The sequence below is a fragment of the Trachurus trachurus genome (assembly GCF_905171665.1).
Source record: "Trachurus trachurus genome assembly, chromosome: 13".
Taxonomy (NCBI): domain Eukaryota; kingdom Metazoa; phylum Chordata; class Actinopteri; order Carangiformes; family Carangidae; genus Trachurus; species Trachurus trachurus.
The window spans coordinates 40,064,508-40,083,359 of NC_139892.1; the positions used below are offsets into that span (position 1 = coordinate 40,064,508).

An 18,852-nucleotide genomic window follows, 5' to 3' on the forward strand; every position below is an offset into this window, starting at 1 on the left:
TGAACTTATTAGTAAGCACTTTACAACAGTATTATATATTTTTTTCATATTTTGTATAATGGTTTAGTTTAGCTTAATAAGTTTATTTGTATCAGGGACAGACCTATAACATAACATTAGTAGGTGAGTAAAATAATTACATTTGACTAAAACATGTAAATTTGGTTTAGAAAAATTCCTAATAAACAACAAGCAAATAAGAGCAGTAAGAGAACCAAATGCAAAACATGCATTTGGTTCTCTTACTGTACCGAAAATGAACCGAACCGAGACCTCAAAACCGAGGTACGAACCAAACCGTGATTTTTGTGTATCGTTACACCCCTACTTGACACTGATTCCTCCACAGAGTGGACCAGGAGAGCTCAGAGGTTCCCAGTGGTCAGTCTGCCCAGCAGCATCAAACACAGCTGGACTCCATATTTATGGTGAGGACATGTCCAACAGCTGCTGTTACATCTGTTGTGTTCACCATCATCTCCATGCTGCACTTTGACACCAGTGGATTGTCAGTCTGTCCAACATGGATCTGATGTTTGGCTCCATGGTTTTAGTTTGATGCTGTCACTCATAGAGTTTCTGTTCCAGCTGCTGGAGGAGAACATGGTCACTTTTGTCAAGAACGAGCTGAAGAAGATCCACAAGGCTCTGAGTCCAGATTACCCAGAATGCTCATGGAGTCAGAGGGAGGATGAGGAGGATGAAGAGCAGAGGAGGAGCATCAGAGAGGCATTAGTGAAGATCACAGTGAACTTCCTGAGGAGGATGAAGCAGGAGGAGCTGGCTGAGCGTCTGCAGAGCAGTAAGAGGATTTCTCTAAAGCCAGTGTAATGGCGTGTTCCCACCAAACGCAATGATGCGTTGTTACGCGTCGAGATTACATGTTAAGTCAATGCAAAACTGTAGTCACACAGTAGTACGGAGCTGTCTCCGCTGCGGCCAGAGACCCACACCGCTGTTCTTGTCCCTGTCCCGCAACGGTGGTTATCTCGGCCATGGTCGACGAGAGAATGAAATGGTGGGAGAAATGTTGCTGTTTGGGCGGGCTTGTCACGCGACGCGATGCCGCGTTTTTTTTGCATATTGGACAAGCGTCAAAAAACTGGAGCGTGTAGCGCAACGCGATTTCATTTGACGCGCGATTACATCACGTTCATCACATTTGGTGGAAGACACTGTAACGGAGGTCCGCAGGTGTGCCACAGTCACAAGGTACCAGTAAGGAGAAGTGACAGGTTGTAGCGGTTAGCGGTACTGGAAGTAAACCATAGACTGTAAAAAGAATGGACGTAGCACCGTGACATTACTCATTGGTTTGGGTGAGTCTGTTTTGTGCCGCTACTACGGGTATTTGAACTGCGCCATCTTGGATTTTAGGTGGAGTCTACTTGCCATATTTGGAGAGGTGCGGTGGTAAGCCGGCTGAGAACCCGCCCACTGAACTCGGAGCAACCAATTAACGGCCGGTAAACTCTCTGTGAACCTGTCACTCAACGTAATTTATGCACAAATTTGTAGCGTAAACAATCCTAAATCGGTTGTGGTACAAAAAAATTCACCCCCCCCCCCCCCCACAGTGTTCACGGAGGTGGAAACTATCGGTAGAGACCAAAAAAATAAAATGTACCAAGCTGTAAATATATTTTTTAAGCTGTAAAGTCAGCTATTTTAACATGGGGCTCAATTGGAGAGTTGCTCCCTTCTGGTCCCAGCCCCCAGAGGCCGCCGGGGGTACTACAGTTTTTTTAACGTGGAAGTGGTCTTCACTTGCAAAACCCACAACTCCCCCCTTGAAGTAAACTCACTCACCCATAAAACACGTGCTAACCAATTTGCCAAGCGGTTGTCAACCTCTTGGCGAAACGGTTAGCACCCTCACCTGCGGTGCGGGAGGCCACTGGTTCGATCCTCACCTAGGGAAAGTCCGAACCAAACATCGGTCACCCCGGCCCGACAGTCGGGCGTCAGGTCTTGTCAGGGAGAGTCGGAAGGCGCCGGGTCTGTGTCTGTTTGGTGTGTCCATCTGCGTTGGAAGCTGTCGGGGTTCATCGGGTCTCGTCAGGGCCGATTCAACATGCTCAGTCGGGGTTTGTCGGGCGTTGGGGTTGTAGACTCTTTGGGGACTCTGATTGGCTGTGTGCTAGCTATGGCGATTCTGATTGGCGGTGCCCTAAGCGAATCAGCGCGGTGTGTGGGAGGGACGGAAGTGACCACAGTAAACAAACGGTGTCCTAGCCTGTCCTACAGTAAAAATGGCACATCAAATAAAAAGAGAAGTAAAGCAATATATTAAGCGGCAATATATATTTAAGCATCAAAGATGTTCAATCAAACCCACATAGCTTGAAACAACGTTCAAAACACACACAGCTAGTGTCACAACTAAGCATATAAAGTCCGGTGTGTTTCACTGTTTCCTTTCTCCCGACTGTGGCCGACGAGAGGCGACAGACTCGTCGAACAAGAGGCCGTCGGCGTCGGGGCGCGTCGGGGCGGTGTGTGGGGGCCTTAAAGATTCAACATGATGGACAAATGAGATGTTCACTGACATCAACACATGGAGGGAAACATGTTCATATAGTCGTTATTCAGAGGAATTAAAATGTTAAAATGTTTTCTTTATGAATTTTACTATGTTTTTGTTTATTCAGGAACTCCTCGTGCAGTTTGTGGACGTCAACTCAAATCTGTCCTGAAGGAGAAGTTCCAGTGTGTGTTTGAGGGCATCGCTAAAGCAGGAAACCCAACCCTTCTGAAGCAGATCTACACAGAGCTCTACATCACAGAGGGAGGGGCTGGAGGGGTCAATGATGAACATGAGGTCAGACAGATTGAAACAGCGTCCAGGAAAACACACAGACCAGAAACAACCATCAGACAAGAAGACATCTTTAAAACCTCACCTGGAAGAGACCGACCAATCAGAACAGTGATGACAAAGGGAGTGGCTGGCATTGGGAAAACAGTCTTAACACAGAAGTTCACTCTGGACTGGGCTGAAGACGAAGACAACCAGGACATACACTTCACATTTCCCTTCACCTTCAGAGAGCTGAATGTGCTGAAAGAGAAAAAGTTCAGCTTGGTGGAACTTGTTCATCACTTCTTCTCTGAAACCAAAGAAGCAGGAATCTGCAGGTTTGATCAGTTCCAGGTCGTCTTCATCTTTGACGGTCTGGACGAGTGTCGACTTCCTCTGGACTTCCACAACACTGAGATCCTGACTGATGTGACAGAGTCCACCTCAGTCAACGTGCTGCTGACCAACCTCATCAGGGGGAACCTGCTTCCCTCTGCTCGCCTCTGGATAACCACACGACCTGCAGCAGCCAATCAGATCCCTCCTTACTGTGTTGACATGGTGACAGAGGTCAGAGGGTTCACTGACCCACAGAAGGAGGAGTACTTCAGGAAGAGGTTCACAGATGAGCAGCAGGCCAGAGAGATCATCTCCCACATCAAGACATCACGAAGCCTCCACATCATGTGCCACATCCCAGTCTTCTGCTGGATCACTGCTACAGTTCTGGAGAAGCTGTTGAAGACCAGAGAGGGAGGAGAGCTGCCCAAGACCCTGACTGAGATGTACATCCACTTCCTGGTGGTTTATCTAAAACTGAAGAAGGTCAAGTATGATGGAGGAGCTGAGACAGATCCACACTGGAGTCCAGAGAGCAGGAAGATGATTGAGTCTCTGGGAAAACTGGCTTTTGAGCAGCTGCAGAAAGGAAACCTGATCTTCTATAAATCAGACCTGACAGAGTGTGGCATCGATATCAGAGCAGCCTCAGTGTACTCAGGAGTGTTCACACAGATCTTTAAAGAGGAGAGAGGCCTGTACCAGGACAAGGTGTTCTGCTTCGTCCATCTGAGTGTTCAGGAGTTTCTGGCTGCTCTTCATGTCCATCTGACCTTCATCAACTCTGGACTCAACCTGATGTTACAACAACAAACAACCTCCAAGAAGACTGAAACAACAGGAGTCAAATCTGCAGAGACAAACTTCTACCAGAGTGCTGTGGACGAGGCCTTACAGAGTCCAAATGGACACCTGGACTTGTTCCTCCGCTTCCTCCTGGGTCTTTCACTGGAGACCAATCAGAATCTCCTACGAGGTCTGATGACACAGACAGGAAGTGACTCACGGTCCAATCAGGAAACAGTCCAGTACATCAAGAAGAAGATTGAAGAGACTCCCTCTGCAGAGAAAAGCATCAACCTGTTCCACTGTCTGAATGAACTGAATGATCGTTCTCTAGTGGAGCAGATCCAACAGTCCCTGAGATCAGGACGTCTCTCCACAGATTATCTGTCTCCTGCTCAATGGTCGGCTCTGGTCTTCATCTTACTGTCATCAGAAGAAGATCTGGACGAGTTTGACCTGAAGAAATACTCTGCTTCAGAGGAGGCTCTTCTGAGGCTGCTGCCAGTGGTCAAAGGCAAAGCCTCCAACAAAGCTCTGTAAGTGTAGAGATAGTTGGATTTATTCATCATTATATAAAAACCCTTCTGTCTTTCAACAGGACAGATAATAAATTCCTTTCTTCTTTAATTCCTCATGATCATCTCTTCAGACTGAGCGGCTGTAACCTCTCAGAGAGAAGCTGTGAAGCTCTGTCCTCAGTCCTCAGCTCCCAGTCCTCTAGTCTGAGACACCTGGACCTGAGTAGCAACAACCTGCAGGACTCAGGAGTGAAGCTGCTGTCTGGTGGACTGAAGAGTCCACACTGTAGACTGGAGACTCTCAGGTGAGGATCCATCCAGCTGTTTATCTGATGCCACTTGAACACAGCAGCAGGTGTTGACAGAGGGTTCCTGTGTGTTGTTGTGTGTGTTCAGTCTGTCAGGATGTCTGGTCACAGAGGAAGGCTGTGCTTCATTGGACATGTTCATGTTTTTAGTGAACGTTGAACTGAATGAATCAGTTTATAAATGATGAACCTGAGCAGCGTTCACTGTCACCAGAGTGAACACTGCTCAGGTTTTATGACAGTTTTACCTGGTTCTTCACTTTCAGCAGAATATGACTCATTGTTTAAGTGGTAAAATATTTTCTCAGTCTCAACATTTTTAGTTCATTAATTCATATATTTTGTTAGTGGCAGTGATTAGAGCCTGGTGATGGAGGTAGAAGGATGTTCTACTTAAAAACAACAGCTGATTATTTATTTAAAGGGCCCATATTATGCAAAATCCACTTTCTACTGGTTTTGTAGTGGTTCTATGTGTTCCCGTGGCCTTTCTATGACGCCTGGAGGTGAAAAAAGACTGTTCACTCCCTAAATTGATTTCTACACTTTTTTGAGATAGTGTCTCCAAACGGGGGAATTGGAAGTGCTGTGCAGCTTGACGTCACAAAGCACCGAACTCACGTGATTCCACGTCCCGGTACTTCCTTATCCTCTTCCTTATCCTGTCCATCATTTCACATAAAGCGGTGCGGGAGGAGCGGTCAGTACCGCGGTCGCCAGATGATCATTTTGAATCATTGACTGATAAAACAGCCGTCCGTCATTACAAATGAAATCGCGGACGGACCGGAGAATATTGGAATGGTACCATCACAGTCACAGTTTGTAATCAAATCTATCTATGAATCTATTTATACAAACTAGAACATGTTGAGTAAGAAACACTGTAAACTCGCAGGTTTGTGTTGAAATGTTGTGTATTTATGATTCTAACCTGTTATTTCCCAAATATTGAGTATGTGAGTGTTTTTCCTTGAAATCCTCTTCAGATTGAGCGGTTGTAACCTCTCAGAGAGAAGCTGTGAAGCTCTGTCCTCAGTCCTCAGCTCCCAGTCCTCTAGTCTGAGACAACTGGACCTGAGTAACAACAACCTGCAGGACTCAGGAGTGAAGCTGCTGTCTGGTGGACTGGGGAGTCCACACTGTAGACTGGAGACTCTCAGGTGAGGATCCATCCAGCTGTTTATCTGATGCCACTTGAACACAGCAGCAGGTGTTGACAGAGGGTTCCTGTGTGTTGTTGTGTGTGTTCAGTCTGTCAGGATGTCTGGTCACAGAGGAAGGCTGTGCTTCTCTGGCCTCAGCTCTGAGCTCCAACCCCTCCCATCTGAGAGAGCTGGACCTGAGCTACAACCATCCAGGAGCCTCAGGAGTGAAGCTGCTGTCTGCTGGACGGGAGGATCCAGGCTGGAGACTGGAGACTCTCAGGTATGGAGAGGCTGCTGCAGCCACACACACTGTCTGATAGAGGAGGACGAGCTGGAACATTTTCTATGGCCCCGTTCACACCTGGTCACACCTGGTATTAACATCTGTCTCAGGTGATCCATGCATAGGGATGGGAATCGAAAACCGGTTCTTGTTGAGAATCGGTTCCCAGTGTTTCAATTCCTTGGAATCGTTTGCCAATTTTGCAAACGGTTCCCTTATCAATTCCAGTCCTTTTTTTTTTCTTGCCGCGGTCGCTCTGTGAATTAATGCTGGTGAGTCCAACACGGCGGTCGGGTTTAATTACAAGCAGTGTGCCTGTTTATCACTATAAACACGGTAGATGAGGTGAGTGACTGAGCTGAGGCTGGTGGTGGGTGGTCAGCGGCGTGGAGCGGTGCGGGTCTCTGACTGCAGCTCCGCCTGACTGCCAGTGAGTGCTTTGGGATGGGGCTCACGGTAACACCCGCTGCTCGTTGAAAACAGCAGTGATCGCCTCATGCTTTCACGTCTGAGTCTCCAAACCAGACACGTCTGTAACAACATCTGAAAAGTTGGCAAGTTGCTCAAAACAGCGATATCGCAGCTGCAGGGACCTGCCGTGTAGAGAAAAAAATGGTTCAGTCATATTGATTTTGACTTAATTTTGACAAGCCATGCTTCCAAATGTTGAAATTTAGGTCGACAAATGACTTTTTGGTCGATAATGCTTGGTCGACTATTTGGGGGCAGCCCTAGTACAAACGTGAACAAAGTTTGTTGTCCTTTTTTTCCAAATGAGAATTGATAAAGAATCGAATCGTTAAGCAGAATCGAAAATGGAATTGGAATCGTAAAAATCTTATTAATTCCCATCCCTATCCATGCATTGATGACATCAGATCCCATCACTCAGACCATATCCAGAGGTGGTGTAGGCCACAGTGAAGCTCCGCCCACTCCACTGACCAGGGGTGGAAAGAGTACCAAATAAATCTACTAGTAAAAGTACTTTTACCTTGATGAAATTTTACTCAAGTAAAAGTAAAAGTACTGGTGTCAAAATTTACTCAAGTAAAAGTAAAAAGTAGCTCATTTAAAATTTACTCAGAGTAAAAGTTACTTAGTTCCTTTTTTTTCACTGCAGTTGTCCAGAGCCACTACTGGCCCAAGGTTGTCACGATCATGATACTAAAACTTTCAACTCAATATCGTTATTGAGAAAAATATTCGATACTCAATACCAAGTTCAAGTTCAAGTTCAAATTTAACTTTATTATCCTCAAGGAGGAAATTCATATGGTCATTGCACGGCCAATGTCAGATAGATAAAAAGAAGTAGTTAAAATAAATACAAACATACAAACATTTAAAAAAAAACAAAGACAGAAAAACAACAGAGGTGCATACAGGCATACAGGTCAGTTCACATTATCTGCTATTGAGCATTCTAATTGCTGTTGGCATGAAGGAATTGCTGTATCTCACAGTCCTAATTTTTTGCTGGAGGATTCTGCCCCCTGGCCTACCACTCCTTCGAAACCTTAGATGGAGAGGGTGCGTGTGATCATTCATGATCTGTTCAGCCTTTTTTAAGATCAGCTCCCTGTACAGTTGGGTTGCCGATGCCTGATCGATCCCAATGATCCTACTGGCTGTCTTGATCATACGCTGCAATTTAGCTTGATCCCGAACACGCATATTACCAAAAGTACAGAGGAGGCCAAAGGTAAGAACGCTCTGCAGGACAGTTTTATAGAACATTTGGAGGATACGTCGGTCTATCCTGAAATAGTTCAACCTTCTAAGGAAGAACAGCCTCTGCTGTAGCTTCCTGGACTTACTTGTTGCTAGATCGCTGAATTTAAGTTGGTCATCTTTTTCAACTCCTAGATATTTATAGGTAGAGACCCTCTGGATTTGCTCACCATCTATGTTAGAAGGGGGGACACTTATCTTTCTTTTACTTAAGTCAATTACCATCTCTTTAGTTTTTTTGGCATTGACCTCCAAGAAGTGGTCTGAGCACCACTGCATAAAACCCTCTATCTCCCTATCAAAACCCTCCACAGATGCTCTTCCAGATTTTAAAAATCCGACTAAGGCTGTGTCGTCTGCATATTTAAAAAACTTATGCTCAGAAGAGGCTGCTTGACAATTATTTGTGTATAAAACAAATAACACAGGGGACAAAACACACCCTTGAGGAGCACCGGTGTTGATGATCTTTGGTGATGAGAGAGCTGAATTAAACCTCACTCGCTGACTACGATTGGTCAGAAAATCATATATCCACAAAATAATTTTAGAGTTTACACTGAGATCCATTAATTTGTTCACTAACAAATGCGATTGAATTGTATTGAAAGCACTACTAAAATCTACATGCACCAGACATGCACCTTCAAGGTGCTCATAGATGTTATTCACCAGAGTCAGTAGTGCTCAATCCTCAACCCCTCTGCAGAACCTGCTTCTTAGGTTTGTACCCTGTGATTGTTTGTAAGCCCATCCATGCTCTTCTGCTATCAGATTTAAAAAAAAAACTCTCCACTCTGTCTTTGTATGCTGCTTTACACTGTCTGATCATGGCTTTAATCTGCCTCTGTACCTCCTTCTTCTTTTCCTTGCTTCCCCCTGACTTAAACAGGCATTTTTTCTGATTAAGAAGTTGTTTTAGCTCTGGAGACACCCATGGCTTATTATTCGAAAATTTTTTAATTGTCTTTTTGGGGATAATCATGTCCTCGCAGAATTGGATGTATCCCGAGATGGCAAACGCTGCGTCATCGATGTTATCAGTTCCGTCAGTGACTACATCCCAGTCCGTGCACTCCAGACAAGCAATACCATTTTCAATACCACAGGGATAAAAAAAAGAAAAGAAAAATCTCTCTCTCTCTCTCCCTCTTTCACACACACACACACACACACACACACACACACACACACACACACACACACACACACACACACACACACACACACACACACACATTGTCTGTTCCTCTGAGCATGGCCATGGATCTGACTGGGCTCCTACATTTAACTCAACGGGCCGGTAGGAGTAGGACCGGTCCGGCCTTCAGCCCCGGTGTGTCTACTGTCTAGTCATTTAATCTGGCAGGGTCAGCGGTCCCGTTACCGAACACAGCCGGACATGTTTATGAGTTCATTAAAAAAAGAACGGACGCCACGGACAGGACGTGAGAAGTGGACATGTCTGGTCAAAAGAGGACGTTTGGTCACTGTAAACGTAGCCGAATAGATGGACATGCCTGATAACGTTGTCTTTAATCATTAAAGCCTCTGGAAACCCAAATCCACCAAAGCCTCCTAACCATGTATTTTAGGGTCTTATGTACATATTATTAAACATGTAAAAATAATTAGAAAAAAATTTCCATCCAAATTGAAAATATTTGTCTTTTAAGGTTTTGTACAGTAGGTTTGAATTGGGCGGAGTTATCTCTGGGATTTATCACGCAATAAATCCTACCACTCATAAATCGCCACGTCAGTTCCCTCACCCAGCCCCCCAGTGGCGGCGAACAAAACCGTTCTGCTAACGGTCGCTCCACCACTCCTCTCTAGTCCTCACAACCAGAGCCATGACAACCGGGGATGTGTGTGTGTGGCGATTAGCTTTTAGCATTCATTAGCTTTCCAGCGCGACCTGCCCTGTCTGTCAGTGCCCACAACTCCTCACAACTCCTCTCTACATGCAGCCGATACAGCCGTTTCTTTTGTGGGGGGGAGGAGGGGGGGGGCGGGCGGTTTAAATCCGCGATCAGCATTTAGCATTTATTAGCTTTCCAGCGCGACCTACCTTGTCTGTGTTTCAGTCTGTCTGTCTGTCTCTGTGTGCCCACAACTCCTCTCTACATGCAGCCGATACAGCCGGTTTTTGGGGGGGGGTGAGGGGAGGGAGGGAGGGTGTGTGTAAATTGGCGATTAGCTTTTAGCATTTATTAGCTTTCCAGTGCGACCTGCCTTGTCTCTGTGTGTGTGTGTGTGTGTGTGTCAGTCAGCCCCTCCTGGCGGCGCTCACACAGACATGAGTGACGGTTAAAAGCTTCTTTTTTTTCTGTGAGACTACGACCAAAGTCGGTTATGATGCTCCAAAACGAAGCTGGTAGACTAGTTAGCTGCTAAATAGCATCAATCAATCGATGCACGTCCTCCGGTGAGGACTTTTTTTTTTTTAACGGTCGCCATTGACGTGTTGCTATGACAATGGAGCTGTCAATCATAGCGTTATCTGCCACGCCCACACTGTCCTGACCAGTGGCCTCAATAGTGCCTCAATAGCAAAATGAGCTGTTTTTAAACAAGGTTTTCTAATAGTTATGAATAGTTATTGTCACTCAGACTTTTGTGGATGCTTAATGAGGCACTTGACTTTGATATAATATAAGCATTTTTACTATATATAGTCAGGTTTCCAAAGGCTTTAAGGTCAGCTTTTAACCGCTAGCTGCGGCTAATGGCTAATATTAAGACGACAACATAGCGACGAGCCCTGTTATGCACTAACTCACGTAGCGGTGAGGGGGGAGAGGTACGTGTGCCTAGCTACCTGCTGCTGCTGCTGTGTGCGTCTAAAGGGAGAGAGAGAGAGAAAGGCGGCAGCGGCGTAGCTACTTTTGACCCACACAGACACAGCGCAAGTTCATATATTTTTTACTTTGTAACAGAAGCTATTTAAAATGTAACTTAGTAAGTTAGTTAGTAACTAAGTAAATTTCTTCAAAAAATATGTACTCAAGTAAAAGTAAAAGTACTGATTTAAAAAATTACTCAAAAAAGTACAAGTACACAAAAAAGCTACTTAATTACAGTAACGAGAGTAAATGTAACTCGTTACTTTCCACCCCTGCCACTGACGTCCTCTGTCTCAGTCTGACTCGTCCCAACACAGTTTATACTGAAGACAAAATCTCAGAGTGTTTCAAACATGAGCTGTGCAGCTTTCATCAGTCACAGTGATGAACTACTGGGATCAGGAGTTTCTCCTCATGATGACTTCAGTGTCTCATCATGACTCACTGTGTCATATTCAGGAGAAGAGATGTCAGTGATGAAAGCAGCTGTTGGCAGCTGTGCTCTGAGTCTCTCCAGATGTTTGGATCAGACTTTATTTCAGAGTGTATCAGGAAACATTTCAGCTGCAGCTGGTTGAACTGCTCCTGAACCAACAGAGTGTTTGACCTGAACAGTCCCAGAGACTGTAGACACCTGTTGAGTGTGGACACACTAACAACAACACAGCAACAAGAATCAAAGCATGTCCACTGCTCAGAGACATTCGTCTCCCAGCGTCTCCAACCAAGGAGGAAATAAGAGACAGAAACCAGGCGGCACCATCAGGTCTCTGTCTGGTCAGATATTGATGATCAATAATCAGCTCAGTCTCTCTGAGATCCTGGTCTTGTCCTGATGAGATGTGTTGTTGTGTTGAGGAGACAGTAAATCACAGTGTGACATCCAGATGTCCTCACTGTCCAGAGGCCTGGAGCTGTCAATCAGAAGAAAGTGAGTGTAGTGAACAGTGTAATAATCAGTGTTTGTGGCTGAATGTGTGTGTGATCAAACAGCTGTTTTCAGACTGTGTGTGTGCTGACTCCAGATCAGATGAAGCCACAAAGTGGCTCCTTAATGAAAGTCTCCAGCAGCTGGAGCTTCACTTCCTGTCTGAGTCCATGTGCTCTGAGCTGAGCCTGCTTCTCTCTGCTCTACAGTTTCTCTGCTTCCTCTGGACTCTGACTTCAAGTCCAGTCAAAATGTGTGGACAGGTTTGATGGAGCTCAGGACTGGTCCTGAGGACGGCTGCTTTGTTCCACATGATGTGACTGATCACAGTGAGTCAGTGTGTTGCAGCTGATCTGTGTGAAGAGCAGAGAAGAACAGAGTCATTGATCATGAGATCCTGATCCGTCCTGTCACTGTGATCAGATGGTTTCTATTAGAGCTCCTTCATCCACTCACTGCTGCTGTGGCTCCTGTGGAAACCTGCTCACAGCCTCATTCTTCAGCTTCCTGTGGAGTTTTCTTCAGACAAACACAAGTTGTGTTCACACTAGGGTTTGCACAGACTAGTCGACTAGTCGACTTTACTGCTCCACAATGACGTTTTGAGCTGGACGTCGACTAGTCGCTGATCATGTGACAGTAGCGGCTTGAAACAACAGCTGAGTGCGCTGAATGAAAAAAATACGAGCGCCGTCAAGCTGGATAGAACCAGATCGTACCAGACAGGAAGTCGGGCACAGAAAAGGCGAGAGAATCCGGTCAATTTTCAAAATAAAATAAATGATGATTAAGTTTGCTTGTCCATCTTTAAATATTTGTCAGTTGCGTCTGCACTCAAGACACACATCCATACAGCGGTAGAGACAGACCTGTGTGTGTGGAAAACCGAGCAGCCTCCAGACGGGTCGATGTTTGACCGGCGCGGAGAGAGAGAGCAGGAGAAGCTGCTGCCTGCGAGACTGGCCAACATGTACGTACTTGTCACGCATTTTGACCTCCTAGTACGCATATTGTTTGATCTCGTATTTCGCCAGTTTTCAATCAAGTTGTCACCAGCCTTGTTGTCACTGAAGATCATGCTCCGGTGCCACACAGATCTGTGCGTAAGCGGTGTGCTTTCGGCCAATCAGAACGCTTCATTTTCACTCAACCACCCGCCCTCCTCCGGGCTTTGCGCCTCAGTTAAGGTCTTTGCACACTGAGTCGGTTTTTCGTCCGAAATTGCCGCACGTCAAAAAATAAATTTGACCTCATGTTGTGTCAATCATGTTTACACACCGAGTCCCAAACTTTCGTCTGTCATTAAACTTTTCGGAACAGGTTCGATTTACTCTGCTCATTAACTTTGATTTAATGCGTTTTTCGCATCCGTGAAAAGTCTTTTGACCAATCACATCAGCGTATCGAGGCTGGAGAGGGAGAGAGGGGGGGGGGGGGGGGGGGGGGTCACCGCTGAGTGTCTGTGTCTGTCACTGTCTGTGTGTGTGCGTGCGCCAGCCGCTGTTCAGGATCATGGAAATTGTCCGTCTTCTGTTTACTGTGTGAGCTAATAATTAATAGGGCTGGGTAAAAAAATCGATTGAATCGGTTCTGGATCGATTTCATTTAAATTTTGTAATATCGATTCACAGCGCGTGAGATCGATTTTTTCCCCCGGTAGTCTCGTGCGTGATGAAGCAGCGGCGCGGTTACGTCATGATGCTCTGACTCACAGTAACTACCAGCGGAGTTTCTTTCTTCCTCTTTGTAGCTGTGCAATGTAGCTGTTGCTGTGTTTGATATGAATAAAAACCAAACCAAACTACGAGCAGAGTTCACATCAGCTCAGGACAGGTGATCTGCAGGTTATTGTTTCACTTGAGCGCTCCGACGCTGTGTGTGTGTGTGTGTGTGTGTGTGGCAGCGGTGCGCTGACACACACACACACACACACATCTACAGGAACCGCATGTTCCTCACGCCGTAGGTGAGCCTACATACTGTATGATACATGTTATTACCGCAGAATAAAGGACACGAGCAGCTCGAGACTTTTCTCTTCCACTTTATGACCGTCGGATCATAACACATGACGCCCGGACTCCGGAGGGAGGCGACGTGACCGGGCCGGACTCGTCACAGGAACCGCTCCACACATTCACCGTCACTTTATTTACCATGGGCTCCGTTTCTACACATTTCCTCCCTCAAGAGGGAGGGAGCTTTAGCTGCTGCAGACTTGACTTGAGACAGTTTGAGGGTTGTTGTTTTTTTACCATTAATATTATTTTTACACTTAAAGAAACAATGCCTTAATTATAAATTAATTAAATAATGCAATTTGCAGTGATGGAATGTTGCAGTTCAAGTTCACTTTCACTTGCAATTCCTTTCTAATTTCAAAATTGCCCTTTAGAGAATTGGAACAGTTTTATTTACAGTTCAAGTTTAAACTGTCACATTTACAAGTTTGCACTTAAAAGCTGTTGTTTATGGTGAAAAGAAAAAAATAAAGAACAGTGTATTTTGTAACACAGAGTTGAGCCATTTTCATTTTTCAAGAGGAGATTGAATCGATTCTAATGAAATCGAATCGAATCGAATCGTGATTAATTGATTTAGAACCTTAGGAATCGAAATCGAATCGATTCAGGAAATTGGCCACAATACCCAGCCCTAATAATTAATATATATCCAACTGGACCACTGACATCCTATAATAACCTGTTGAAGTGATGATGATAGTTCCTCTGCTCATTAACAAGCAGCAGATCCTCTACTGGCTCCTCTACTGACACTTTGTCTCTTTCATTTCTCTACAAGTGAGAGAACCACAAAGTGCATCACTGCCTGACGATTTTTGTCTCCCTCCTCGAAATTTGGAACACAAAATAAAAACGTGTGCGAAAAAAACGGACTCAGTGTGCAAAGACCTTTAGGCTTGGGTGAAAGGACAGAACCGCGCGACATTTAACGATATAAATGATGCCGCTTGCAAACGTCCGTGTCACCGTGTCAGCGACTGTTTGGTGCGTGTGTGGCTGCGTTGTCACTGCTGACTAACAAGCAGCTGTTGTTGTTGATGTGTAGCGCTACCTGCAGCAACAACAACAGTCGCTGCAGCTTCTACTGAGAGCTGGTCAGACGTAACGCACCTGAGACACACACACGGACCGACCAGCTTCTACTGAGAGCTGGTCAGACGTAACGCACCTGAGACACACACACGGACCGACCAGCTTCTACTGAGAGCTGGTCAGACGTAACTGAGACTGAGACAAAAGGTCTCTATATGACATGTTTAGAGAATGCATTTCCTGAAGGAAATACGGGTGAATGCTGAAAGCTGGAAGCTGAATGAGCTGAATAAATTGTTGAAACTATGCTGAATTAAGTTAAGAAACTGCTGAAGGAATCTTGAAGAGATTAAATAATATATGAAGAATATGAAATGGTTTGAAATTACTTGAATTGTTGAAGATCAGTATAAAGAAATTGAAAGTCTGAAGTCTACTCAGATTAGCTTAAAACTGACACGCAGATGTCGCAGACATCGTTGAACTTTTCACACTAATGAAAAAAAACTACCGTTGTGTGACGGCAGATACAGAAGCAGGTTTAAAGTTAGAGAGGGAGAAGGAGGAGGTGAGGGGGTGAGGGGGGGGGCAGACAGGCAGGTGAGGGGGGGGGGGGGCAGACAGGTGAGGGGGGGGGGGCAGACAGGCAGGTGAGGGGGGGGGCAGACAGGCAGGTGAGGGGGGGAGAAGGGGAGAGAGGCTGGTGAGGGGGGGGGGGGGGGCAGATAAACTACAGTATTTTATTTTTGACCAAATGTTGTTGTTGTTGACTTGTGGATAATGAAATAATTATTGTCCTGTGCTATTATAATACCCTGAAATGTTGATATCATGACATGTTTACAATACTGCAGTAAATGTCATGTCTTGTTATTAAGGCAGCCTAATGTCATATCATGATATTATGACATCCCTAGCAAAGCACAGAGAGTAGAACAGTAGTTGAATGACAGTTCATCTACAGTCAAATTGAACGTGGGTGAAGAAATAGAGCATTTTCTTCTTCTTTCCTGGTGCATTGTGGGATATCTGGGCTGGTCAGCTCCACCTGTTGTGTCTTCATCTTCTTTGCTGTGACGTGTGTTTGTGCAGCTTGAGAGTCAGAGAGTGAAAGTGTGTGTCTCACACTGCAGTGACATCACATGGAGAAAAGACATGATGAAGTGTTTCCTCCTGGTCTCCTCCTGCTCTGTATCATCACTAGATAAAGACTCCAGCTCCTTCTTCTCTGTGCTCAGTGTTCATCCAGACATACCAGCCTCCATGTGAACACAGTGATAAAACAGTGTGTGTGTGAGAGCCATGTAATGTCCATGTGTGCATGTGTAGCAGTTGTGAAATGGTTGCTTATAGGCTGAAGGATGACAACACCATGGATCTGAGTTGGTTCATTTATTCTGCAAAGGCAGCACAGGGGCAGAGTCAGGAAACACACAGCTGCAGGTAGAAACAGTCTGCCTCCACAACAAGAGCAGCCACAGTTTGTTCCTCTTTTGCTGCTCTTTACTGTATTGTATGTCACAATAAAAAATAAATGGATAAATAAATAGTAATAATAATTTTAGAGAAAAGATACTCTCCTGAATAGAAACAAAAATAATCACATGAAATTAATATGTCTATAACCCACTTGTAAATAATAATCATTAGAAAAACAGAATAAAAATCACCATGAAATTATCAACTAAAAATATTCCATACTTTTCCTCCACACAAGGACAATAATAAAAAGTGAAATAATGTGTGCTCTAGTGACGTTTTTACAGCTCTGACCAGACTCAACTCTCATATATTTACCACAAACACATCTCAGAAATCACATTTCAAAGCATTTTTCAGACAAAAGGCACCTGCAAAGGCAGCACAGGGGCAGAGTCAGGAAACACACAGCTGCAGGTAGAAACAGTCTGCCTCCTACGACAGGCCACAAAACACACACACGGCAGACGTCACGTTAAACCCAAACTACAGCCGCTTTTTCACCGTAAAACACAATTAAAAACACGGCAACACATTAATAAAAGCTGTCGTTACTTTAGCGCACAGTTTCAACCGCATTACATGACAGTTTAAGTGCATATTTTACAGAGCAACGTGAGAGCTTCACAACACGTCTTACCACAACAAGAGCAGCCAGAGTTTTGCCGGGAGTTTGGTCCGACGTCGCCCACGTCCCCCTTAGTGTGTTACCCCAATATCGCTCCCCCTTGCTACAGGTGAAGATGGAACTTAGAAATAGAAGTGATATAAAACAAAGCAGGAAATTCTAACTTGTTTTAGATAGTGTTAGCATCGAGCAGGTTTTGAGAATGTTCACCATAATGAATGATAAAAATAAAGAAATAATGACTATAATGAATGATCAGATGAATAAAACAAAGTAAAGATTGACCCAGCTACACATGCTGACAGAGAAGGTGCTGCTCTGACCCCCCTCCTCCTTTCAGGGTGGAGCCTGCTGGAGTCCCATGGTTGACACCAGGTCTGAGGAAGTGTAAGTCTGTTTTGACTTTGATTCATGGAAACAAAGCAGCACATTCAACCATCTTCACACTGTCACATCACTGACCTCATGAGTCTTCATCAAACTGTCAATAACTGATCACATGATCAATAACTGCAGCTGTGTCTTGTTCTCTCCATCAGATTCCTGTCCACTCACAATCGACACAAACACAGTGAACACAAACATCAAACTGTCTGACAACAACAGGAAGGCAACACTTGTGAAGGAGGATCAGTCATATCCTGATCATCCAGACAGATTTGACCTGTTGCCTCAGCTGCTGTGTTCAACTGGTCTGACTGGTCGCTGCTACTGGGAGGTCGAGTGGAGAGGAAACGTTTATATATCAGTGAGTTACAGAGGAATCAGAAGGAAAGGAAACAGTGGAGACTGTTGGTTTGGAGGGAACGATCAGTCCTGGAGTCTGATCTGCTCTGATGTTTATGGTTACAGTGTCAGGCACAATAACAGAGACACGTATCACCTCCTCCTCCTCCTCCTCCTCCTCCTCCTCCTCCTCCTCCTCCTCCTCCTCCTCCTCTGTCTCTAACAGAGTAGCAGTGTATGTGGACTGTCCTGCTGGCTCTCTGTCCTTCTACAGAGTCTCCTCTGACTCACTGATCCACCTCTACACCTTCAACACCACCTTCACTCAACCTCTCTATCCTGGGTTTAGATTCTTCAGGTCCAGTCCTGGTTCCTGGTTGAGTCTGTGTTGAGTGAACCAGAGTCTCCTCCTGTCACAGAAACCTTCTCACTGTTGAACAGACAGTTCAGTCTCTACATGTCTGTCTCTGTCTCTGTCTCTCACTCACGTTTTCACATTCATGGATTAAACCAGTTGATGTTTTAAACTCTTCTCAGTGATTCTTGTAAACTTCTTCTTGTTTTTCAGGTCCCAATGATTTTTCTGTTGCCATGACGCTGAGTTCATTATTAAACTGTGTTCATCTCTGTCCTGTAAACAATCTGATGTGAAATAAACAAAAACATGATGTAAAAAATAATCAGTAAATAAATGAATTAATAAACAAACATGAACATGTCGACATTTTATTACTGGATTTATTTTGAGATTCATTTCCTGTCAGATTTTAATTTATTCATTTAAGGATTTTTTTATTTATTCATCAAGTTTTGACTAAAATGTCTCTCCATAGGCGTCGATGTCTTATCAGTGTCTCTGCTGGTTCTCTGTGTTTCTCCACACTGCAAAAATTCAAAATCTTACAAAGAATATTTGTCTTATTTCTAGTCAAAATAAATCTAATTATACTTAAAATAAGACTCATCACATTTAAAAAGTAGCTTGTTTTTAGACACTTGTGTAACCTAACCCTACATCCCAATCAGCACAGAATGACTGATGAGTTTATCAATACAATGTTCAGCATGAGCCTATATCCAAAAACCAGTGGAGCCAGCAGAACCACAGCCCAGAATAACCTTCACAACACTCTCTGCCTGTTCAACAGTCACGCTGCTAGGATTAGCCACAAGCTAACATGAAGCTATCAAAGTGAGTGAAAAGCTTTTCCGTATCAATGAACTTGTCATGTATCTCACTCAGCATCATCACAGAACATCAGCAGTTGTTGTC

The 18,852-nt window shown here is 44.7% G+C and overlaps 1 protein-coding gene across 1 annotated transcript; it reads left to right on the forward strand.

The window, feature by feature from the left end:
- Positions 1 to 256: 256 nt before the first annotated feature.
- On the forward strand, positions 257 to 18,240 carry LOC310996398 (protein NLRC3-like; the record flags this gene model as incomplete). The annotated part of the gene is given in 12 exon segments (XM_083985773.1): positions 257 to 285; positions 350 to 428; positions 589 to 802; positions 2,652 to 4,461; positions 4,575 to 4,748; positions 4,840 to 4,876; positions 5,217 to 5,257; positions 5,741 to 5,914; positions 6,006 to 6,179; positions 17,194 to 17,240; positions 17,393 to 17,733; positions 17,735 to 18,240. Coding segments are annotated over 12 exon segments (3,357 nt in total). The 3' UTR covers positions 17,972 to 18,240.
- Positions 18,241 to 18,852: the final 612 nt, after the last annotated feature.